At 39.3% G+C, this 26,167-nt stretch overlaps 1 protein-coding gene and 1 pseudogene across 1 annotated transcript in view; one reads left to right on the top strand and one right to left on the bottom strand.

The window, feature by feature from the left end:
• The window catches only part of LOC126248875 (coiled-coil domain-containing protein 77-like), a 205,508-nt gene that overhangs the window by 7,591 nt on the left and 171,750 nt on the right, over positions 1 to 26,167 (bottom strand). Inside the window, exon 7 of the mRNA XM_049950322.1 lies at positions 14,193 to 14,421. Within this exon, the coding sequence (XP_049806279.1) occupies positions 14,193 to 14,421 (229 nt within the window). The remainder of the gene's footprint in view (positions 1 to 14,192; positions 14,422 to 26,167) is intronic.
• LOC126250513 (5S ribosomal RNA) lies at positions 2,035 to 2,152 on the top strand (annotated as a pseudogene).

The raw sequence follows: 26,167 nt of genomic DNA, 5'->3' as shown, positions 1-26,167 counted from the left end.
CCCACAAAAGGCAAAGGTCCTGTGTTTGAGTCTTGGTCCAGCACATATAACCAGAAGCAGAGGTCCTGTAAAATAATGTTAAACACATGAAACAAAATTGTGTATTTAATTCTGCACTTTCTTTGCAATTTATCATCAAATGCCCACAGTAAAGTCAATTAAAAAGACATAAACAGTTAACAATAATCACTGGGTTCAGTCACAACTCTTTCCCATCCTTTGCTAAATTTCTTGTTCCTGTCAGAAATTGAAGCCACTTACTATAAAAAACACTCTGATAAGCATTTAACCATGTAACCACTACCATGCAAATTTGATGTGGCTCCAATCTGTCATTTGTCCTCCATTGTAGTTTGGCTGGAAAATGCCTAGAAGCAATTCCATCAATTCGGTTAATTCTAGTTGTTTTCTCTCACCCACAGCATAATTACAACCATGATGTTGTCTTTTATGAACAAAAAGCACAAGGAGTTTGTAATGCAATTGGTTTGCAAGCAGTCATTTTGAGACAATGCAGTGAATATTACTGTCACCTGCTTTATGTTTTTCAAGAATTATTGCTGTGTCTGATTTTTCCTCAGTTCATACAACCAGTGTAGTTAGGAAAAGCCACCTGAGAAAATACTGAATGCCACTGCTGTAAGGAAGAAAATCTCATATGATGTCTGTATTGCAGAGGTGATGTATGAGCATGTCCACACCATTGGTTCACATTTAATAGTTTTGTGAAACACTACTGACTACAAGATTTCAGAAGCAAAATAAGAAGGGAGGCTGCTAACACCATTCATTAATGTCTGTTGTGCAGAAACAAAATTATCAAATACTAAATGTAAGAAATATATATTAAACTCTGTATGGTCATTGTCATTATGTGAATATGGATACCTGAAATAGCAACCACTGCATTAAGGACTTATGAACAGTTTTGTACAGCAGACATTGTATGAGCTTAAATTGACATACTATGTAACACAATATAAATGTAAAGTATCTTTATTATAAGAGATTTGTGGGGAACAAAAGCATACTATAAGGCTGTGAAAAGAATATCTTTCTTTTCTTCCAACAGGGACTTGTTTTGGTCACACATTAAACCCAATCTTACCTCCTTACTTCCTTTGTTTTGTTTGCAAAGTTGTTATTGTAAGGATGGGATGGAATGCAGTCAAGCCACATTTTAGATAAAAGTGTATATAAAAAAGTAAAGCAGAATTTAGAAACAACCCTGAAAATTAATTGGAGCAGTTCTAAAGAATACCAAGAAACTTAAGACAATAAATTTGATAGAAAATATTAAACAACATCATCACCCATATGAGTTTCATTACAATAAATATGTAAGTAACAAATGCAAAGTAACAAAGAAACTTAAGGCAAAAATATTAAACACACATTATCACCCACATGAATTTCATTACAATGAATATGTACATAACCACTGATAATCATTTATTTTTGTGTTATGTGTGGCACACTAGAACTAGGAGGAATCCATATTTTCAGTTTGGTAAGACTTAGAATGGTCCCATTTGTGGTAACACTTATCTACAGTCATGTTTCAAAACAGTAATTTTGAAGTGGTGTGCATCACAAAGTGAGATATTTGGAACAGATGTCATCTTTACTATCCAATTATAAATTCCAGTGCATGACATTCTCCTGTAAGCACAGATTAGATCTCCACAAATGATGCTCCAACATTTTATTTCATTAACCCCACCTTTCTTTTGGGACTTATCACAAATAATTAAGTATGGAATTATCCCACTCTGGATATGGATGCATACTGGCCATCTCCGGGTTTTTAACTGACTACTTATTTCTGTTCAGGAATTTCTCTGTTGTATAGAATGAGTTGATAAAAAGAATCTACACTTGAGAACACTTATGTTTCTGTAAGGCACTTTCTTCCTTAAGAAAACTGCCGAAAAATTTTCAGAGTTTTATAGCTGTGTATTTAATCCCTTTCTGTGATTTAATTACATTCACTAAAGGGAAGTGTATATTTTCTTTGACATATTTTATTGATTAGCCAACGGCGTTGCTGCAGTGGTAACACTGATTCCCGTCAGATCACCGAAGTTAAGTGCTGTTGGGCTGGGCTAGCACTTGGATGGGTGACCATCCGGTCTGCCAAGTGCTGTTGGCAAGCGGGGTGTACTCAGCCCTTGTGAGGCAAACTGAGGAGCTATTTGATTGAGAAGTAGCGGCTCTGGTCTCGGAAGCTGACATACGGCCGGGAGAGCAGTGTACTGACCACATGCCACTCCATATCCGCATCCAGTGATGCCTATGGGCAGTCCGTCGGTACCATTGGGCCTTCCTGGCCTCTTCGGGAGGAGTTTAGTTGTTTTTATTTTATTAATTAATCTCTCTCTTACTTTCAAAATGTAACAACATATTTCACCAGTGAATAAATATACTGTGAGGTGGTTGTTAATATTCTGAATTGTTTAAACAGGTGCCAGGAAGATGTACATTCTCAAAAGGAGTAAGATACAATGCAGTTAGGCACCCAGACATGTATATTCACACCAGTAAAAAGGCGATTCAACATCTACAACTACATTCATCTACAACTATACTCTGCAGATCACTGTGAAGTACACGGCACAGGGTACATGCCATTGTACCAATTACTGGACTTTTCCCCACTCCATTCACACATGAAGCCTGGGAAGACTGACTGCTTAAATGTGTTTGTGTGTGCTGTAATTAGTATAATCTTGTCTTCGTAATCCATATGGGAGCAGGGGAGTTTGTAACATATTCCTAGATTTGTCACTTAAAGTTGGTACCAGAAATTTTCTAAGTAGGGATTCAAAAGATAGTTTGTGTCTATCTCTGCACACCTGCTAGTTCAGTTCTTTCAGTATCTTCCTGATGCTATTCCATGGGCTGAACAAACCTGTGACCATTCCTGTTGTCCTCCTTTGTATCCATTCAATATCTGCAGTCAGTCCTACTTGGTACAAGTTCCACGCACTTGAGCAATATTCCAGGATGGGATGCACAAGTGTTTTGTATACAGTCTCCTTTGTAGAATGATTGCACTTCCCTAGTATCCTAACAATGAACTGCAGTGTCCCACCTGTTTTACATACGACTGAGCCTATGTGATAGCTCAATTTAATATCCCTACAAATTGTTACAACCAGGTATCTGTATGAGTTCACCCATTCCAACCATGACCTACTGATATGATAGTCACAGGATACTTTGTTTTTCATTTTGTGAAGTGCACAATTTTACATTTTTGAACATTTAAAGCAATTTGCCAATCTTTGTACCATCTGAAATCTTGTCAAGATCTGCCTGAATATTTGTGCACCTTCGTTCAGGTAATATCACATTGTAGATAACTTAAACTGGAAATAATTAACTTAAACTGGACACAACACAAAGAAAATGTTGTGGGGAGGGTGCAGGCTTTCAAATAGAAAAATGAAATGATGTGGTGTTGTGTGGCCCTCAACTATGTACCCTCTGACTCAATGTTGAAATATTAAAAGTTTTGGCTGGTATCATTGTCTAGGGGTTGGGATATGTAGCTGTCATATTACAAGCCAAATACTGTTGAATCTACAATATACAATATGAATATACACGTGAATCGAATGGTCAAAGGTTCCTATCACTCGGCAATTGCGAATGTATTGTAGAAATTTGTAAATGAAAGACTGCAATTAAATAAAATCTGCAGGTACTATCTTAACGACTTTAAATGATGAGTACGATAGTAGAAGTACTTTCTGCAAAACACTTGTTGGTGTCGATGGTCCAGCAATTAAATAAAATATTAGCTGAATAACAGGGAAACATAGATTCCTGCTTCACGTAATTAGTTATGAACAACAACATAGCTTATGAGATATTCACTTCTAAACGCATACCACGTCTTCAATGCAGAAGCTACGGAAATCACACAAGAGCACAAGTTGGCACTCCGAAGAATTTCTTTCTCTCGCAACCGCACGCAAACTGCTCCACTGTCCAAATCTTTCCCCATGACCGTGTGTCCATCACATCCAGCACCTCCCGTGTCCTGTGCCGTACTCTCCCGAACTCTTCTCTCACTTCCATCCAGTCTCCCCATTCACGAGCGCTGTCATTGGCTAGAGTGCTCGTGCCATGTCTTCAAGCCAATGCACGCACACAAACATAATGAAACACATTTGAAATATTGGATATACATTTAAATAACTTGAAATTAAATAAATATTCCTACGGCTGGACCATAAAAACTCTCTAACACACATTATTAACTACATAAACAAATTAAATAAATATATATCAAAGGAATAGCAAGCAAAAGTAGGCCAGTAGCCTAATGCCTCTGTGCTTTCTAAAACACAGCAAATATTTAACCAATTTCTTCATGAATAGTATATATCAAATATAAACAAAGACATAGACAAACAAATATATTTATAAGCGTGCTGCTACCGTTTTTTCGTGGAACTGTGGAGTACTTATGGCCTCACGCGATCGATAGTAATCGGCCACTTTGACCTCCAATAACTCATATGCTATTCAAGTTACATGCCTATAATTTATACCAATTTAGGTTTACACTAATAGCTTTCTAAAGACATGTTTGCCCGACAAAATCGGATGAACCGTTTTAAGTTTTGGAAATCCGTTTCTGTTTGTTACTTGTATAATTTATTGTCAGATACTAAACTTTAAACTAATAAAGATATTGTAAATCTGATTACACCATCAGAATAATCAAGCAAATAATGGTAATGTACATTTTTCTTTTTGAGGTATCATGATTCATCTGGCTACTATTAATTTCTATACAAACTGTGAAATGTCTGCCATTAAGGCTTCACAAAGTCCGCTATCTTTGGCACACCCGGTATATCTCCTTCATTGACACTGCGTCACCATGGAATTCCCAGCCATGCGGCCGAAGGACTATGTAGTCCGGCCATTGTGCGGCTGCCAGTGAGCCGCGGCACACCGAGAGGCCCCAGCGCGGCCACACCAACTCCGAACTTAGAATATTTCCAGGGTGCCATAACTCGCCCGTTACCTCACGAGGGCAAACCAAAGACTGTGTATTATTGGCAGAACACTTAGAAGATGCAACAGATCTACTAAAGAGACTGCCTACACTATGCTTGTCTATCCTCTTTTGGCATACTGCTGGGTGGTGTGGGATCCTTACCAGACAGGGTTAATGAAATACATCAAGAAAGTTCAAAGACGGGCAGCATGTTTTGTATATCGAGAAATAGGGGAAAGAGTGTCATGGTCATTATACAGGATTTGGGGTGGACATAATTAAAACAACGGCATTTCTCGTTGCAAATCTTTTCACAAAATTTCAATCACCAACTTTCTCCTCCAAACGTGAAAATGCTTTGTTGACGCCAACCACACAGGGATAAATGATCATCATAATAAACAGTGGCAATTAGTGCTCTCACTGAAAGATATAGATGTTACTTTATTTTGTGCACTGTTCGAGAGTGGCATAATTGAGAATTATTCTGAAACTGGTTTGATGAACCCTCTGCCGGACACTTAAGTGTGATTTGCATAGTATCCATGTAGATGTACATGAGATACATCATCTGCAAAAAGTCTGAGCATACTATTAGAACTGTCCACAAGGTCATTACAATCCTACATGAATAGTAAGGGACCCAACACACTTCCGTGGCACACACATGCAATTACTTCTACATCTGTCTATGACTCTCCATCCAGTGTAACTTTCTGCATCTTCCCTACCAAAAAGTCCTAAATCGAGTCACAAATTTTGCTCGATACCCCATGCGTCTGTATTTTTGATAACAAGTGTAGATATGGTACTGAGTCAAATACTTTTTGCTGCACCTATCTGCCTGCCTTGATCCATGGCTTCCAATATTTAATGTGAGAAAAGTGAGAGTTGGGTGTCACATGAGCAATGTTTTCAGAATCCATGCTGGTTGGCACATAAGGGGTAATTTTGTCTGACATGCTTCATTATGTTGGGATTCAGAATATGATCTAAGATTCTACAACAAAAGGATGCCAGTTTGAAATTTGGATGTAATGCAACGGTGAATTGTATTACTGAGTGCGGAGATCTCCTGTGCCATGTTTTAGGCAAGTAAGTGGGTGCACATTATCCGCCACAAGGCTCCCGTATTGTTTGCCTGTGGTGAACAATGACAAATGTACCAGTGATTGTAATTTGCCTCATAAATATTCTGCAAACAAGGATATCACCACTAGACTGAATTTTTCCATTTGGAAGAAGAATCCATCGCCTCATCCATTCCACTAGCTGCTGATATCAATATACAGCGTGTCCCATTTATCTTAACCACCTGAAATAACTTTTTGTCTAAAAAAAAAAAAAGAGCAAATGTTGTTTAGCTATCAGGGGGACTTTCCCCAACAGCCTTTCTTTTAACTTTGTTTGTTATGTAGATATGAACAGCAGTACACCTTATTTAAATAACAACATATATTTTTTATTCAGTAGTCCACTTCTTCTCCTCAAGAGCTGTTTAAAAACATATCAAATCGTACCATTCATGTAAACATGATATTATAAAAATGTAATACAAAATAGACTTTGACTCTCCTGTACTAGGATACATTGCAGATGCCTTGGACAATGTAACTTTCCCACTTGCTGGAGCTGATGATAAACAAACAGAAACGCAAGGAAAATGCACAACAGTGATTCGGTCACCTGCTTCAGTTGAAGGTTTCTGCGAGTACAAAGAACACCAACAGAAGAAGGTAGAAATGCTACTCATCTATGGAGACTGTAAGTTAGTAGGAGTGTAATTACAATAAAGTTTTCTTATTTACAATATGGGTACATACAGTACAGTACTGTAGGACTTTTAAACAATATGGTGTCTATAGTAAAGGCAGTCCCTTGATTGAAAACTGCATAATCAGTACTTTTCTTTTATTGTGGTTAAAGGTGACATAATGATACATGTGAAGAGGAACTCTGCAGAGAGTGGTATCCTGACAAGAACCCACCTTCCTGACAGATGTTTTATCATCTTACGACACTTCAGGAAAAGGGAAGTTACAACTCAAGGCAAAACAAGAACCGAATAATTCTCACAGACAAAGGCACCAAAGTTGCTTTTGTTGTAATGATCCTAAATGAGCACACTACAGATTGAACAAGGGATTGGCATTCCTAAAATAAGTGTACATTGCATTTTAACATGCCACCCATTTCATCCTTCTCGTATACACTTATGCCAAGTAATGCATGGGAATGATTTTTGTCAGTAAGTACAGCAGTTAATCATCACCAACCGGGACTATGACTCTGACATTCTTTTTATCAATGAATATTTCTTTCTAAACAAAACCCACGATGGCTTAGACAGGTGAGACATCAGCATTAATGGAGATTTAATGTCTCTTGGGGGATGCTTGGCAGTACAAATACTGCCCCCTATTTCATCAATAGTACCCAAAATGGTAGGGGCATGTGCCAACTTTCTCACATGAATTTTTCATTGCTGTCTGGATGAAGTGCCACAGAACATGTTTATGTGGTACCAACACAGTGGATGTCACAACACACAATGCCTTGGGTGAATGCCATGTTATGAATCTAAGGTATCATGCCAGATAGATTATGTTCATAATTTATGGGCAAGACTACTTAATCTATCAATAGCAAAATCTGTAAATATATCAGTATATGTTCCCAGTTTCAATAACAATAAGTGTGCAAGTACTGGAGTTTCCAATGTAAATGTTGTACCTCCAAACAAATCAGGGAGGTTACTGACAACACAAACAAAGAAATGCACACTTGAACAGCTAGATAATTAGTCTCCTGAAAATGAGAGAGAGATCCTACAACAAATGAATGCAACACTGGTAGTGCAATTCCTCAAAAGAAGGGAATATCTGGAAGATTTAGAACACAGAAACAACCAACTGATAGCTGTATGTCCAGAACAGAGTTACAGTGTCTGAACTTAATAGGGAAAGCTTGTGCGCCGAAAATGAAACTTAAGCAGAAGTGCCAAAAAAGTAACAGCAAGATAGAAAGGCTTATGTTTTTAGGAAATCTGTTTTCAACAACACATAATTAAATTTTTAACTAAGTAAAATCAGATGTTAGACATCGAATTTTTCACCAACAGTGGATAAATTTTTGTTCTTTAGAAGGAAACAAGCAAAGTAATAAACAGAAGACTTCTGAAAAATAGTTATGTTTTGCCTTGTATCAAGAAAGAGAAATGTATTATCAAGAAACAAGGCTGTTTTCCCACCTCAGCCATGAAAAGATGAATATCACACACTTCAGATGCTGTTCTAGTGTGACAGCTGATGTTATACTGTTAATAAAAGCCCAGGCATCAGCATTGTCAGAACGTTAGTGTGTATGTGTGGTTTCGTTTGATGTAATACACACAGAAGGCACTTTTACATAGAAAGAAGTATAATGATACACTGGGAGCACAGTTTTGTGATATCCTCTTCTCCATATCACTGGTTTAGAACACTGTGGTTGGACTGGAATAGTGACGATTTCAGTGTTCCAACAACAGATCAGTTGTATACGGCATCTCAGCTGACATTCATATTTAACAGTTTTAATAGTTTGGAGTGTGTTTCAAATGTAAGAAAAATCTGTAGAGTTATCCAAAGCAAATATACTGACTTTTCAATATAAGTTATAAAACTGTATGCCAGAATATAAATTTTAACCTCCATGTGGGTGAAAATGTAAAAGATACTAGCAGCACACAAGTGGAAACCTTGTCAGTGACACTCTTCATCCACTAAAATGATCTCAGTCCTTTAAGTAACACTGGGAATCCTTTAAGTGACACTGTAAGTACACTGGTGTGCAAATTTAAGGACAAAAGTAACTTTTGCAAGATATGTCACTGTCAAGTAACATAGCTCAATGGAACTTGAGCTGTATATAGGAAGTACTGTCACAGTATAGTAGAGAAAGTAAATGGAAGAAATATATGATGTGGACAGAAATGATACTTTTATTCAAAGACACTAATCACACTGAAGTCATTGCGATTCATTGTGGTCACTTGGACATTACAAAAAGCTGGGCGTAGTTGTTAATAGAGTATGTGAGCACCATAAAGGCTCTGCAATATGCTACCATGCTGGCCACAAGGTTGGTAAGCAGTTCTTGTGGTAAGGCATAACATTATTCCACCAGCGCAGTTGACAACTGCTGGATGGTTATTGGTGCATGTGGATGTGAATGTGCTGTAATACATCTCTCCAAGCATCCCATACATGCTTGATGGGATTTCAGTCAGGGGAATGGGCAGGCCAAACCAAACATCAAATACCTTCTCATACCAAGAGCTCCTCCACTTGTACAGTTCAGTGTGGTTGCACATTGCCATCCATTAAAATGAAATGCCCATACAATGTTCTGCCTCCCCACACCATAACACCTCAACCACCAAAACCATCATATTCGACAATGCTCCTGGGTGTATCTGCATTTCCACCTCTTGTCACATGAGGGTACATCATAAATCACTATTCAGACTGAATCCGTTCTCATGCGAGAAAAGCACACGATCCCACTTCCTGTTGGACCAGTACCTATGCTCGTGGCACTATTGCAAATGGTGCTGCCAATGTGTAGATGTCAACAGAACACAATATACTGGTGATTGATGGAATCCATCCAAATTATCAGCACTTCAAATGACATACAATGCATTTTTTTTTTCCATTTATCCATACATTGAAGTTTGGGGAATACTAGTGCAGCAAATGTGTAGTGCCCATTTTTTATCTGAGTCCCTTTACTTTATATACAAAATAAAAGAAATTGTTTTTATTAGCAACACAACTGAAAACTTCCTTCAAACAAATGTCACTTTACCACAAATATTGCAGAATCAGCTGCATTATTTATACATTTACGAAACATCGTTGTCGTCATACATGCCTGTAAATAACAAACTGCCAGGTAGCATAACATCACAATGTAACTCTCACATTAGCATTCAAGAAACATCAAAACATGACCACTTTCTTATTATAGTCCTATGAACCTTAACCCTTATCGAGGCACAACTCTACTGATCATGTGATGAACAAGTAAGTAAGGCATGGACCTGACCACCAGCTGGTGCAGTGTAGAACTGTGATACTCTCAGGTAATGCTGCCAGTTGCTTTTATGGGATGACCTGATAGTGAGAAATGCATATCTTCACAGTTATGAATGCAGTTCAAAAACTAGAGCTATCATGTAAATTTTTATGTCTGTTTCAACTCCAGCAGCACCAGATTAACGAAGTTAATCTACTTTCATTTTCAGAACATTTTGCATATCTGCATAATCAAAGTGAGGGGAGTATGTCAGAGTATGAATTTAGATCATCAACTGATCTACATGTTTTAACCAGCATTTCATTGTGACATGATCACCATCAACCTCTGTTGGAATGTATTGTGATGGGCAAATGGCAGCAATATCCTGTAGTTGAACAAGCTGTGGAGCATAGTAGCAGTGCCCAGTTACTTGTCCCATTGCCACTGGAAACCTTTTCAAACTATAATGCTACCAAACTCCTGTGATGAGAACTACATTTCCAGCATCCAACTACTTTTAACTTACACTACTTTCTACCTACCTTGTTCCGTTATATTCTGAAAATGCTCCCTGTCTCCTTGTAAATAGCAGCCTTACTTTCTTTCTTTCTTTCTTTTTTCCCTTCTTTCATTTATTATTTCTTTTTTCATTTTTAAAATGTTTTTGCGTTCAACTTTCACCATTTCTGTTTCCCCTCCTTTAGTGTGATTGTCACCTTAGATGGTAAATATCACACAACAAAGACAAAATAATATAGTTTAATCACTAGCTGATCCCTGAATTATTTCTGATGTTTACCACAACTTTCATGTAGGAAGTGCTTCAGAAATAAATGAAATGACTAGTTGTACATTAGGTCAGACTCAACATTAAAATTTGAGTGTTCCCTAATTGCCAGGATAAAAAAGTAAACCAGTTATCAACCTGAAAGTTGGTCTGAACATCACAGTGCTTTACAATAGATTGTTTTATTGGAGGTAGTATGACCTTACCTTTGTTCAATCTTCAAACTGACTTTTCCAAACAGTTATAGGGGATCTATTGTTTCAATTGTACTCCAAATCACAGGGCAACTTGGCATGTTTTAGATTAAGAAACAATTTCAGAGGTGAAGAAAGTGATAAGTGACAGATAAAAGTGCTAGGAATGACTATGGATCAAACCATACACCTCTGGATCTTAAGTATGACACTTAACCACTAAACCATTTTTGTCAAGATGAGCACTTTTTTTTCATCAATAGCTTTTTACTCAGCTTTTCTGTATTCATCCAATCCATGTACTTCACACACAACTTCAATCTCATTGCCTGTATTTGTATTTTCATTTCGCATTTCTTCAGTTCTCTGACAATTTACCATCAGTGGATCTTCTCCTCTACCTCCAAATACAATGGTTCTCATGTTATGACATTGCTATATCTCAGTTTTACTTATTGCATTGCCCTCTAAATGATACTTTTGGCATAGGGTATTATTTTTTACTTCTACAAACTTTTTTTAAGTAAATTACTGCCTTTATTCACTTCAGCAGCCTATTCAAAGTTTAATAATTAACACTCAAAATGGTTATCATTATTAACTGACAGTGGTAACACACATATTTTTACACTCTCTGGTTTGTGTTCTCTGTGGAAGCAAAAAATTAATGCTACACACCAGTAACAGTGGAATTTCTTCTTTGACTGAAATATACTCAAAATGTTTCTCCAATATTGGACTTGGTTCATCATCTGAATTTATGAGGAAATCAGTTTATATTTCTCATGCTTTCACTTAAATTATAGACTGATTGCAGTCTCTAGGAATTTATTTCTATTCTTCTTTCAACAAATTCTGTGAAACCAAACTAGAATTTTCTCATGTAAACTTATTTATCACTCTTAGCCTCAATCCAGCAATCACTTGGCAGATTGTTTTCTTGCATAACACGGAAGTATCATTGTTGACCCTACAGCATCAGAATGAGCTTCTATTACATATTTTATGCCTGTCTCTTACACTCCACAACATCTTTCTTTCTTTCTTTTTTTTTTTCAAAATAATCATCAACTTTATGTCATATCTTCAATTATTCTTAGTAATCTTCATATTCTTAACCTATTATTCTCACTCTCACATTCTGCCTATCTTCCTCTCCTATCAACACATTTTTTTTAATTAAGTAACTATGCTACACTCTTCTCCTTCTTGTATTCTATCTTCTCTTGATATGAAGTAAACCTTCACCATCGCAGTTGCCTAATCAATGGTTTTACTACTTCATTTTCATTCTGCTTTACTACTTCATTTTAATTCTGATTTATCCAGCTACCTATCCCATTCAATTTGGTGTAATCTTCATTACCTGATTACTTGCATATTCTTCCAGCACTGTAATTCCACATGTATTGAATGTCCTGTGTATTCTTTTTAAGAATTTTTTAAACAACAAGCCCACTTTGACTGACTGCTGCAGATTTGCTTCTGCCCTTATGAACCAATACTTTCAATCCATCATCCTACATCAAAAGTATTAACTGCTTCCTCCACCGGCTATCCACAGTTGATTATTTTTCATCACCTAGTGCCATGTTTGTCATTGTTAATGCTACCTCTCTCTAGCCAACATTCCCAATGCCTATGGCCTTACCTGGTTCAGGGCAAGCATCCTTATCTACCCTCTCTCACAATCTTAACACCTTTTCTTCCATTTGCTTCAGGTTATCCTCTTCAACTCAGTAATCCATCTTCCTAAATGTTGACATCAAATTCACTGATGGCCCCAAATAAACCTCTGTTCACATTAAACACACAGGTCACTAACAACAGCTTCACTTTGACAGCTGCCATCATTTTCAAACCAACAATTCTACTCATAGTGTGTGGCCACTCACAGATCCTGCATATGTAGTGAAAAACAGTCTCTACTGAAGTACACAGAAGACCTTGCTGAGATCTTTACAGACCAACAATACTCTCTCCACCTCGTCCAGAAACAAATTCACAAATCTCCTATGCCCTTTCACAACATACATGCAAATACTCTTTATATACCTGCTCACCAGTCATAATGGAACTCCCCATTCATAGTACAATAGCATCAAGCACTGGAACAACTGAATCATTTTTTTCCACCAGGGCTTCAAGAACTGGTAGCTCTGAAATGAGGAATATCCTCCTCACTGTCAACCCACTCTGCCCTCCCATCCACCACCTCCACAACTTATGTACTATCCATGTTTGTCTATATGCCACTGGTCTTAGCTCATTGCACAGTAGATCATATTACTATGGAGGTACCAGGTATAAGACTGAACCCATTTGTCCACCCAACATTTCCTACTTCAGTTCTGTTACTGGCATCCTATCCTGTCAGAGTTAAAATCATCAGTAAAAGCAGCCACCTCAGACAGAACCTCACTAAAACTATGGCACAGGATCCTGTGTCAGTGCAAGCACTAACCAATATCAACTTATCTGAGGGGCCAGTGTCCAACACTTCCTAAGATTAACCAAGTCCACTCAAGATCGGAATATGCCACTAACCATAATATGTATGACTTAATAGTGGTTTCATGTCTTGTGCCATTTTAATCTATCCCATAATGCTAACTTTTCTAAAATACGCAGCTTAGGAATGCTACTTCTAAATGCTCTTTGCCACCTCATCCCTTCTCCTGCTGCAATCTCCACTACCACCTCCCTACACATGACTCTACTTTCTTCAATCAATCTTGTTCCCCTCCAATACAATTGCAACCTCCATTCCCTGAGCCCACTTCACACTTTATTTCTGAGACTCTTGATCATTCATCCTCTCCCAGCTTACTGACCCCTTGATCCCATGTATGTGTGTATGGGAGGAGGCAGAGGGGGGAACACACATGCGTGTGCCAGCAAACATGTATACAAATGAATGATTACGATGAGCCTGTAGTATCAGTTTACAAATACAGTTTTAAAACGAAACATGCATACTTCAGTAAGGCAAATATAGAGTAGCAATAGGTCACATTAAATATAAATTTCTGTTGTATGAGTGTTCTGATAAAAAAAAAAAAAAACTTGTAAATAAGATCAAACCATAAATTGTGATGCGAAAGGAAAATATGTTCTTGTTAGACCGTACCTCAGCTATCTCTTCACTGAGTGTTCTTTGTGTTGAGGATCCCCCTCCATAGATGGTCCAGTCCTCTGAAAATGCTTTTCCATTTGTGACATAAGTACACAATTTGTTGACTGAATCAATTAATCTCTCTCTCTCTGTCTGCCAAATTTCTTCGTTGCAATAAAATTCTTCATTCACTTTCCGAAATTCTTTAGTGATACAAAAGATCCGATGTTCAACAGCATGAGCTCTGGAACAACAAAATGTACAAAATTCTTGAATACGAAGATTCTTTTTACAAGGACAAGTAAAAAAATCATCTTTACTTTTGTCATTACATTTTATTATGCACACGTTTAGAGAATGTAGGTACATAATTTTCTACATATGATCTCCTTTGCAATGCATTTGTTCCAAGGTGCCACAAGCTTGCATACTTCCTCCAGGACAAAAGTTCTTGGTTAATTACAAAATCATTCGTGTAAGACCTGCAGCTTGTTGTTGGATGAAAATTGATGACCTCATAAAGCATCTTTCAGAGGTGCAAAGAGATGATCATCAGAAAGAGCAAGATAATTGCTATAGGCAACACCCTGAAGTGCAAATGGAGCAAGGTTACATTTATTTGGTGTAGAGATGGGCAATTCGCTCCTGAATTGATTCAAAGACTCAGATTGGTGCCTCGAATAGTCTCTCCAGTGACACTAGTGTCCATGTGTATGAATAAATTTGCATATCACAGTAATGTGTGCAGCTTTTCTCAGCCATGAAAAGAACAGAAAATGTACAAAGATCAGGTCTTCAGAACACTGCATTCATGTAGAAATCATTTTGCCGCATTATACAGAGTGTAAAGGATAATGCTTTGCAATGTACTACAGTGGTCTAGAAGAAGTCAAGACGAACAATTTGATGTGGGACACATGTAGTATATATTCAGAAAACTACCGCAAATTGGCCTACAAAAACTACCTAAGTTAAACTACTTGCACATACCTGTAGCATGAGATTTTCAATATCTCATGCTCTCTTTGTGCAAACTATTAGTCCAAGAGAAAAAGATGAATAGGACCTTTTTTGTAAGAAATTTAATGTCATTTAATTTTGTACTGGGATACGTTATTGATAGAAGCCATGTTTTTTGAGTTATTCAAGAAAAACGTCCAAAGTGACCTTCAAATGCACCCCCATCCCCAAATTCAGGATTTCTAGTATACTGATCATGGCAATCCCTCCTATCACTCTACAAAAATGTTTGACTACATGAATTATTTCCAATATTCAACCTTGTTTTGTCTTCATTGACTGAGCTATTTTTGCCACCTGCTTAGTGGTGCACTTCCAAATTGTAAAGCTCACATGTGTAAATTTTACCTCACAGTTTTGTGAATTTCAAGAACTTTAATCAACAATTAAATTATTTTGCTTGTCTGCCTTTCTTACTACAAACCTATTGTGCTTGTAAGGGTTAAGTTTAGATAGAACTGTAAATTTAATTAGTTACTGTATTACATGTACAAAACCCTTTTCTTCTTTTGCTACTGTCATGGGAAAGCTTAAATTAATAATCTTAACAAACTAGCTGAATAAGCATATGACGTAACAGCCAAGTCAATGAAGACGAAAAAAGGTCGAAAATGGGAAATGATTCATGGAGTCCCACATTTGTATACAGTGGTAAGAGGGAGTGTCACGAACATGCTAGAAATCTTGGTTGGTGGGGAATGAGTGTGGGGTGGGGGTGCTTTTTAGGGTCACTTTGTACATTTTTCTTGAATAAGTCAAAAAATGAGATCTCTCTAGCAAAAACTATCTCAGTAAAAAATTAAACTACATTACATTTGTTACAAAAAAAAAAAAGATCCTATTCATTTTTTTCTCTGGCACTAATAATTTGCATGAAGAGAGCAAGAGAATGCTGAAAACCTCACATGACACCCATGTGCTCTACCTCAAATAGTTTTTGTAGATTAATTGAAGGTAGTTTTTCAACTCGACAGATCACAGATGTCCTACATCTTGACTTCCTCTACATTGTTGTGGTAAATTGCAAACAGTTATCATTTACACCTTGATTTGAAAAGAAAATCTCAAATTTCAGACACCCAAAAAATGTTTTGAGTGAGTTGTTACTTCTTATCCTTTGATGTAGCATCAGACTTTGAATATGTTCCTGGTGAACATGTGAGTTGCATGAGCAGCAGTCTTCAGTCACCACTCACATGGAGCAGATCACAAAGCAACTCAGGGATTATTCCCCTCCCAAAGGCTCGCATGATCACTGCTTTCCATGGCTCACAGCAAAGCAGATCGCAAAGTGCCCACGAGTCATTCTCCTCTCTGCACTCTTGGATAACTCACTGATTCAGCTTGCAGCTCGCTTTCTTGACTCAGCACCTCTTCATCCAAGTTCAGTTCTTCTGGATATTGTTATTTATCATAATAACAGTCTGTATTTGCACACTTACTTTTACATATATGATAGTGAGTGTCTATACTATTTTTTTAGTTTTGATTTATTTAATGAGATAGATTAATGCCTTCTGGACGCCTCTTACATCAAACCAGAGATTTATATGTAATTTCCAAACTTAGTACACCATAGTTACTTTTCTAAACTCATGTTTTTAATATGAGATGTCATCTTCTTCTTTTTCATGTGTTGGGAATTTGCCTGTTAAGCCCTCTTGGTTGAAATTATTGATATTGTCACATTTTCCTTGCTCTTTCTAAAGGTCTTCCGCCCACTAAGCAACAATTCATCATTAATTCTGGCATTCTGTTGTCTTCCATTCTTGTGACATAGACCTTTGTTGTTCTTGTATTCCTTAACCTATTTATTTAAGCTTTCACTCCCATCTTTTCTCTGATATCAGTATTCCTCATCCTATCAGACAGGATGTACCCTTATAGTCTTCTCAGGAATTGCATCTCCACTGCTTGTGTTCCTTGTTCATTTACTTTTGTTTCAGTCTACAACTCACTCCCAAATGTCATAGTTAAACTTTTTACTTTCTTTTCTATGTTATTTCGCAATAGGACCACATCAGATAAAAATGCAGATATAGGGACCTGAATTAAAAATGGAAGATGCCTTCCTTTTAATTATTTTTTTTAAGTGTATGGTGTGTGGTGAGCCATGAAAAAAGAGATAGTTCATCCCAGTGAATGAGCAGTTCTGCTCCTGTCTGAAGAGAACGGTTTTGTCCATCTCTAGTTTGGTAGGCCTGGACATGCATTAATCATTCAACAGCAGCACTTCCTGTAACAAGAGGCCTTCGTAAGCAAACTGCTAACTTTAACTTCTAGGGCCCTGTAACACACTATTGTGCACTATCAATACTAGACAGCTGCTCTGTGTAATCTTTGAGTACAATGCCTTCTCCATTCTAAAATACAGTTAGTTCCATTTTTCCTGAAGAATATTGTGACTTGAATATTTTATATACCACTGATTATGGGTGTTTCTGCTCCATACTCCATCATTTGAATTGGAGTTGTGGCGTTCGAACAGTGATTAATTTTTTTCAAAAAGCAGTCAACTTCTCTATTGTAGTGCCCCTGACTAATCTCAACAAGTTCTGTCTTGTGCTACTCCTGTGACACAAATCTTGCCTGACTTCATGGCAGAAACTGAGTGTCTCATGGAAGACAGTATCATAACTAAACTGCAGAGCATATGCAGCCTCATCAATGGGCACTCACTGGTTTGTAATACTATACCATCTATAGTATATGATGAATCTTCGTGTCTGTAATAGTAGTTAATGGTAAACTTGTACCCACTGCTTTTGTCATACTTGTCCCACCAATTTCAAATATCTCTGTCAATTCAAACACAGAATGACAATCTGGCCACAGACAATCTTAACAGCACTTGGTATTTACTATAAGTGTCACAGACATGTTTTATAGTGTCACAGAGTAATAATATTCATGAATTCATGCACTATTTTAATTATGGTTAATTACCTGAAACTTTAGGCTTACAAAGAATGTAATATGTGCAAGATCTGAACTACACACTGATAGAATTCAAAAATTTGAATGAAGCAGATGGATAAGTTATACAGTAAGTTAAACTGATTAAAATTGGAAGAACTAGCATGCCATTAAGTATGTCCAAATGGTGGGAAGAGGAAATAATTTTTTCACATCATGGTTTAACAATAGACACAGTCTTTACACTCACAAAGCAATACAACATTCACCTTGAAAGAGCCACAAAAATTTAAAAAAATATATCCAGCAAAAATAGGCAGCAAGAAACCCCTTACACAACAAAATAAGTCAAGCACCATGTAATCAAAGTGAAGCACTTCACCCAGTTTTTTGATATGGGGTATGTTATTGGCTTTGCTTTTCAAGCAAACAATGAAGTGTTGTTTATTGCATTAGCCTCAATTGCTATTCCCCGTGCAAAGTTGAAAATTCTTCACTGAATGTGAGCAAATAATATTTTCCCACTCTTGTAGCACTAATTATTGTACCCTGAATTGTTCCCCTTTCAATCATATGTGTTTGTAGGATCTTTCTGTGATTGTTGTAATCAGATTTCCAGAGTAAACATGCCATTCAGCCCCAAACAAGCAGTTGCTTTTGTGAGAAGATGACCACAATACGGATTACACTGCAGAAGTGTTAAGGACTACACCTTCCAAAATTTCTACAACCATATGAAGGTACAGGGAAACTGGAGGCTTTGCATGGAGACCAGAAACAGGCTGAGAAGAGCAACATCAAAGAGAGATTACCACTTCTTACAACTTCAAGTTCTTCATAACCGTCACACCACTGCTACTGAAGCACGGAATAAACTCCACCAAGTTCAAGGGGTCAATGTTAGTGAAAGAACTGTTCGAAGAATATTGGAAGAAGCCAATCTTCAGTCCAGATGACCTGCAACAGGTTTGGAACTCACCAGAGAGCATTGCACAGCTCGACTATGTTTCACAAGAGAACATCTTGGCTGGACAGTACAACAATAGGATCAAATGTTCACATATGAGTCATTGGCCTCTAATCACCTGATAGAAGAGAGGGAATCTGGAGAAGCCAGGGGAAAAGTATTCCCCTTGCACATTCTCATCCAGGATGCCTTTTCTGGGTTGTTCTGTGATGGTGTAGGCAGGAATCAATACAGCTGCAAGGATGGATTTGGCCTTCATGGAGCATGGGAACCTTATCTCACATCGGTATGAGGAGCATGTTGTGCCTTTTGCTCCATTTATTGGTAATGATTTCACATTAATGCATGACAATGCATGTCCACATGTTGCGAGAATTGTGTGAGAGTTCTTGGATGAAACAGAGATTCTTGCTAACAGCTGGCCTTCTAAAAGCCCTGATTTGAATCCTATAGAGCACGTTTGTAACAGGCTGGGGAGAAGAGGCCATAGCACTATCTAGTGACCCTACAGGACCTACAGAATGCCCTCCTGGAAGAATGGGATATGATTCATCAACAGGACATTGCCACATTCAGCAGGAGCATGCCTAAAAGGTTGAATGCCATCACTGCAGCAAGAGGTGGCAATACACACTTTTGAAGATACAAACAGAGGTCTGGAGATCATCTCCGAGGTCTGTGAAGTAAAGTGTGAAATGTTAAACAATGGCAACTGCTGGTTGGAATATCAACAATGTAGGAAAGGACAGACTGCTACTTATTGTAAAGAAGACATGTCAAATTGCAGACAGGTGCAATTAAAACACACTTACACAAAGCTTTCAGCCAGAGCATTCACCAGTAAAAGAGAGATACACACCATTCACACACACAGCAAGCACACCTCACGCACACATGATCACCATCTCCAGCATCTCGGTTTGGAATGTAACTAACAGATGGGATGCAAGCAGCAATCTGGAGGGGGAGAGGGGGGGGGGGGAGGAGGAAGTTGTAATAGTGTACGGGTGGCGAGAGAGACGTACACTGTCTGTTGGAGTGTCAGAGACTACACTGCCAACAAGGCACAGAATCAGGAGGCTGTGGGGCAGGGAGATGGGGAAAAAGAAGCAAAAAAGGAGAGGCACAGGAAAAGATGGGAAGATGCATTGGCAGAAGGCTGCACACAAACAGGGAGGGAGATGGGAATGGGGAGGAGATGATAGGGCAGAGAGGATGGAAACTGTTTGATGGAGGGTGTGAGTACAGTATGTTACGTTACCATAGGTTGAGGCTGGGATAATTACGGGAGCAGACAAGGTGCTATAAGGATAACTCCCATCTGCGCAGTTCAGAAAAGCAGGTGGTGGAGGGAAGGATCCACATGGCTTGGATAGTGAAGCAGTCATTGAGATCAAGTGTATGTTCAGCTGCATGTTGTACCACAGGGTGGTCTAATTTGCTCTTGACCACAGTTTGGTGGTGGCTATTCATCGTGATGGACAGCTGGCTGGTAGCTGTGCAACGATTGCAGCAGATCTGGTAAATGACATGGCTGGTTTCACAGGTGGCCCAGCCCCTGATGGGGTAGGATAAACCTGTGACGGGAGTGGAACAGGAAGTGATGGGTGGGTGGATTGGGCAGGTTTTGCACCTCGGTCTTCCTCAGGGATATGATCCTTGTGGAAAGGGGTTGGGATTGGGCATAGCATACGGATGTACAAGGATGTTGTGGTTAGGTGGGTGACACAACACTACTTTAGGAGGGGTGGGAAGTATCTCTGGTAAGATGTCCGTTATCAGGGCATGATGATAACTAATTTCCAGCCCTGGGGGTCAAAGGGACACTCATTTGTGGCTGGTTCTTGGAGGTGTGAGGATTGGGGGTGTGAGGGGAAATTGCATAGGAGATCTGTTTGCGGACTAGGTCAACGGGTAGTGCCTGTCTGAGAAGGCCTTGGTGGGACCCTCAGCATACTGAGGAGCAAGACAGTTTTTGTGACTGCAGGTACGCCGCCCCCGGGTGGCCAGGCTGTATGGGAGGGATTTTTTGGTGTGAAAGGGATGACAGCTTTCAAAATCCAGGTACTGTTGGTAGTTGATGGGTTTAATGTGGACAGAGGTGTGGATGGAGCCATCAGAGAGGAAGAGGTCAACATCTAGGAAGGTAGCATGCCGATTGAGGAGGACTACGTGAAGTGGATGGGAGAGAAGGTGTTGAGGGTGTGAAGGAATGAAGATAGGGTGTCTTGGCCCTCAGTCGAGATCATGAAGATATCCTCAATGAATCTGAATCACACTAGGGATTTGGTGTTCTGAGAGGCTAGGAAGGTCGCCTCTAGATGACCCATAAAATGGTTGGCATAGGAGGGTGCCATGAGGGTGCCCATGACTGTTCCACAGATCTGCTTATATACCTTCCCTTCAAATGAGAAGTAGCTGTGGGTTAGAATAAAGTTAGTAAGGTCTATGAAGAATGAGGTAGTGGGTTTGGAGTTTGAAGGACATTGGGAAAGGTAGTGTTCAATAGCAGTAAGACCAGGGGCATGAGGGATGTTGGTGTATAGGGAGGTGGCATCAATAGTGATGAGTAGGGATCCAGGAGGTAATAGGGTGAAGATGGTGGAGAGTCAGCGAAGGAAGTGGTTTGTGTCTTTGACCTGGGAGGCTGGATTACAGGCAGTTGGTTGGAGTTGTTGGTCAATGAGGGCCGAAATTCTTTCAGTGGGGGCATAATAACCAGTTGCAATTGGGCATCTAGAATTGCTGGGTTTGTGGATTTTGGGGAGCATTTAGAAGGTGGGTGTGTGAGATGTGATAGGGGTGGGAGGGAAATGGATTCAGGTGAAATTCTCTGGGAAGGGACTAAGGTTTTAAGCCGGGATTGGAGTTTGTGTTGGACTCCTGGGATGGAATTACTCTGGCAGAGTTTATAGGTGGAGAAGTCAGATAACTGGCAGAGGCCTTCTGCCAGGTAGTCACTGCAATTCATACCAACAGTGGTGGACCCTTTGTCTGCAGTTAGGATGATTAGGTCAAGATTTGTTTTGAGGTAGTGTATGGCTGTTCTTTCTTCAACTGAAAGATTGATGTTCTGAAGAAGGGACCTGGGGAAGGATGGTGAGGCTAACTTGAAGGTAAGGAATTCCTGGAAAGTGACTAGCAGGTGGTTAGATGGGAGGGGAGGAAGGATCACAGTTGGATGGTGGTGTGAACTGGAGGAGGCAGGGTCTAATGATGGAATTAGGGTGCTTTTGGTTGGAGAGATTGGCTGCAAAGAAGTGCTTCCATTGTAGGAATTGGGAGAAGGAGAGTAGGTCTTTGACAAGTCCAGCATGGTTAAATTTGGGTGTAAGGCTAAATGTGTGAACTTTGGATAGCACTGAATGGATAGCTATGAAACTTCTGGGGAGCTGAGGGTTCTGGTGGGAATGTTAACAACAGTGTTACGGGAATGTTTTGGCACTGGATTTGGTGGAGAGTTGGTAGTGAGTTTTAGGGGATGTGGCAAATTGAAAAGGTTGGCTAGGCAGGGTTGCTATGAGGTATGGATGAGTAGGAACACTGTGGGTACAATAAAGAGTTCAATAGTGGTGCCCCCAGGTGGCAGAAGAATGTCAGCAGGTTGGATAACTTATGGAGGCGGTGTCTGGAATGCTACTCCAGGTGCTGGAGAGGGAGGGATTCAGTTTCAGAGATGTGAGATATGCGTGTATGAAATAGGGATTGCAGAGTAGTAATATCCTGTGAAGAGAGCAGAAGTGATTCTGGGATGCCTGTGCCATGGAGTAGTGTTTTTGCAGTATCAGGTTTGTGAGGGCCAGGTCCTTGCACAGACCGAAAAGGTGTAGGTCATAGTGAAAGTAGGGGTGCGATCCAGAGAAAGGAATCTTTACAGGTAGGCCATTTGGAGGAATTCCATGGTTTAGGCAGCATTTGAGAAACAGGACGTGGGACTGGGTTTCAGCCAGGGAAAGTGATGCTTTTCTGAACTGGTGCAGAAAGATGGAGCAAGGGTCCACTGAGGCAGGAATGGTTTAAAGAAAATGGTAATGATGGATAAATGGGCAAAATATGTGTTGATGGTTATGAGAGGAGCTGGATGAAAGAAAATACATGTAAAGATGCTTGAAAAATATATAAAGACATGCAGAAACACACAAAGATATGCTAAAGTATGCACAGATATGTAAAAATACATAAAACTATGTGAAACCTTGACAAAACAAGTAAACATACACATAAATATGTTGAAAACATTCAGAAATTTGGGAAAAAAGAAATGATGACGTGTGGGATTGTATGTGTTGCTATAAGTGAAGTGAGAGTCATGGGTGATGGGTTAGGTTGAGGATCAAAAGTTCATGTGGCACAAGCAGGTGTGGGAAACAAAATGCTAAAGTATGTCAGGATGAGGGATAAGGTGGGATCAATAGAATAAATAGAGTTATAACTATCGAAGGAAATAATCTGGAACATGGGAGTGCACATGGGGGTTTTTTAGGTTAGAGAATTCCCTCCCTAGGCCCGACAAGACGCCTCCTGAGACGCGGCAAGGTAGGAGTAGGCAAAATGCAACAGGGAATAACAATATTAATGTGCTAATAGTAAACTGCAGGAGCGTCTATAGAAAGGTCCCAGAACTGCTCTCATTAATAAACGGTCATAACGCCCATATAGTACTAGGGACAGAAAGTTGGCTGAAACCAGACGTAAACAGTAATGAAATCCTAAACTCTGATTGGAATGTATACCGCAGAGACAGGCTGGACAGTGAAGGGGGAGGCGTGTTTATAGCGATAAGAAGTGCAATAGTATCGAAGGAAATTGATGGAGATCCGAAATGTGAAATGATTTGGGTGAAGGTCACGGTTAAAGCAGGCTCAGACATGGTAAGTGGATGTCTTTATAGGCCCCCTGGCTCTGCAGCTGTTGTGGCTGAGCACCTGAAGGATAATTTGGAAAATATTTTGAGTAGATTTCCCCACCATGTTATAGTTCTGGGTGGAGATTTTAATTTGCCGGATATAGACTGGGAGACTCAAACGTTCATAACGGGTGGCAGGGACAAAGAATCCAGTGAAATTTTTTTAAGTGCTTTAACTGAAAACTACCTTGAGCAGTTAAACAGAGAACCGACTCGTGGCAATAACATATTAGACCTTCTGGTGACAAACAGACCCGAACTATTTGAAACAGTTAACGCAGAACAGGGAATCAGCGATCATAAAGCGGTTACTGCATCGATGATTTCAGCCGTAAATAGAAATGTTAAGAAAGGTAGGAAGATTTTTCTGTTTAGCAAAAGTGACAAAAAGCAGATTTCAGAGTACTTGACAGCTCAACACAAAAGTTTTGTCTCAAGTACAAATAGTGTTGAGGATCAGTGGACAAAGTTCAAAACCATCGTACAATATGCGTTAGATGAGTATGTGCCAAGCAAGATCGTAAGAGATGGAAAAGAGCCACCGTGGTACAACAACCGAGTTAGAAAACTTCTGCGGAAGCAAAGGGAACTTCACAGCAAACACAAACATAGCCAAAGCCTTGCAGACAAACAAAAATTACGCAAAGCGAAATGTAGTGTGAGGAGGGCTATGCGAGAGGCGTTCAATGAATTCGAAAGTAAAGTTCTATGTACTGAGGCAGGAATGGTTTAAAGAAAATGGTAATGATGGATAAATGGGCAAAATATGTGTTGATGGTTATGAGAGGAGCTGGATGAAAGAAAATACATGTAAAGATGCTTGAAAAATATATAAAGACATGCAGAAACACACAAAGATATGCTAAAGTATGCACAGACTTGGCAGAAAACCCTAAGAAATTCTGGTCTTATGTCAAAGCGGTAGGTGGATCAAAACAAAATGTTCAGACACTCTGTTACCAAAATGGTACAGAAACAGAGGATGACAGACTAAAGGCGGAAATACTAAATGTCTTTTTCCAAAGCTGTTTCACAGAGGAAGACTGCACTGTAGTTCCTTCTCTAGATTGTCGCACAGATGACAAAATGGTAGATATCGAAATAGACGACAGAGGGATAGAGAAACAATTAAAATCGCTCAAAAGAGGGAAGGCTGGACCTGATGGGATACCAGTTCGATTTTACACAGAGTACGCGAAGGAACTTGCCGCCCCCCCCCCCCCCCCTTCTTGCAGCGGTGTACCGTAGGTCTCTAGAAGAGCGTAGCGTTCCAAAGGATTGGAAAAGGGTGGAGGTCATCCCCGTTTTCAGGAAGGGATGTCGAACAGATGTGCAGAACTATAGACCTATATCTCTAACGTTGATCAGTTGTAGAATTTTGGAACACGTATTATGTTCGAGTATAATGACTTTTCTGGAGACTAGAAATCTACTCTGTAGGAATCAGCATGGGTTTCGAAAAAGACGGTCGTGTGAAACCCAGCTCGCGCTATTCGTCCACGAGACTCAGAGGGCCATAGACATGGGTTCCCAGGTAGATGCCGTGTTTCTTGACTTCCGCAAGGCATTCGATACAGTTCCCCACAGTCGTTTAATGAACAAAGTAAGAGCATATGGACTATCAGACCAATTGTGTGATTGGATTGAGGAGTTCCTAGATAACAGAACGCAGCATGTCATTCTCAATGGAGAGAAGTCTTCCGAAGTAAGTGTGATTTCAGGTGTGCCACAGGGGAGTGTCATGGGACCGTTGCTGTTCACAATATACATAAATGACCTGGTGGATGACATCGGAAGTTCACTGAGGCTTTTTGCAGATGATGCTGTGGTGTATCGAGAGGTTGTAACAATGGAAAATTGTACTGAAATGCAGGCGGATCTGCAGCGAATTGACGCATGGTGCAGGGAATGGCAATTGAATCTCAATGTAGACAAGTGTAATGTGCTGCGAATACATAGAAAGATAGTTCCCTTATCATTTAGCTACAAAATAGCAGGTCAGCAAGTGGAAGCAGTTAATTCCATAAATTATCTGGGAGTACGCAATAGGAGTGATTTAAAATGGAAAGATCATATTAAGTTGATCGTCGGTAAAGCAGATGCCAGACTGAGATTCATTGGAAGAATCCTAAGGAAATGCAATCCGAAAACAAAGGAAGTAGGATACAGTACACTTGTTTG

Source organism: Schistocerca nitens, chromosome 3 (assembly GCF_023898315.1).
Source record: "Schistocerca nitens isolate TAMUIC-IGC-003100 chromosome 3, iqSchNite1.1, whole genome shotgun sequence".
NCBI lineage: Eukaryota > Metazoa > Arthropoda > Insecta > Orthoptera > Acrididae > Schistocerca > Schistocerca nitens.
This window is presented reverse-complemented; position numbering and strand designations above follow the sequence as displayed.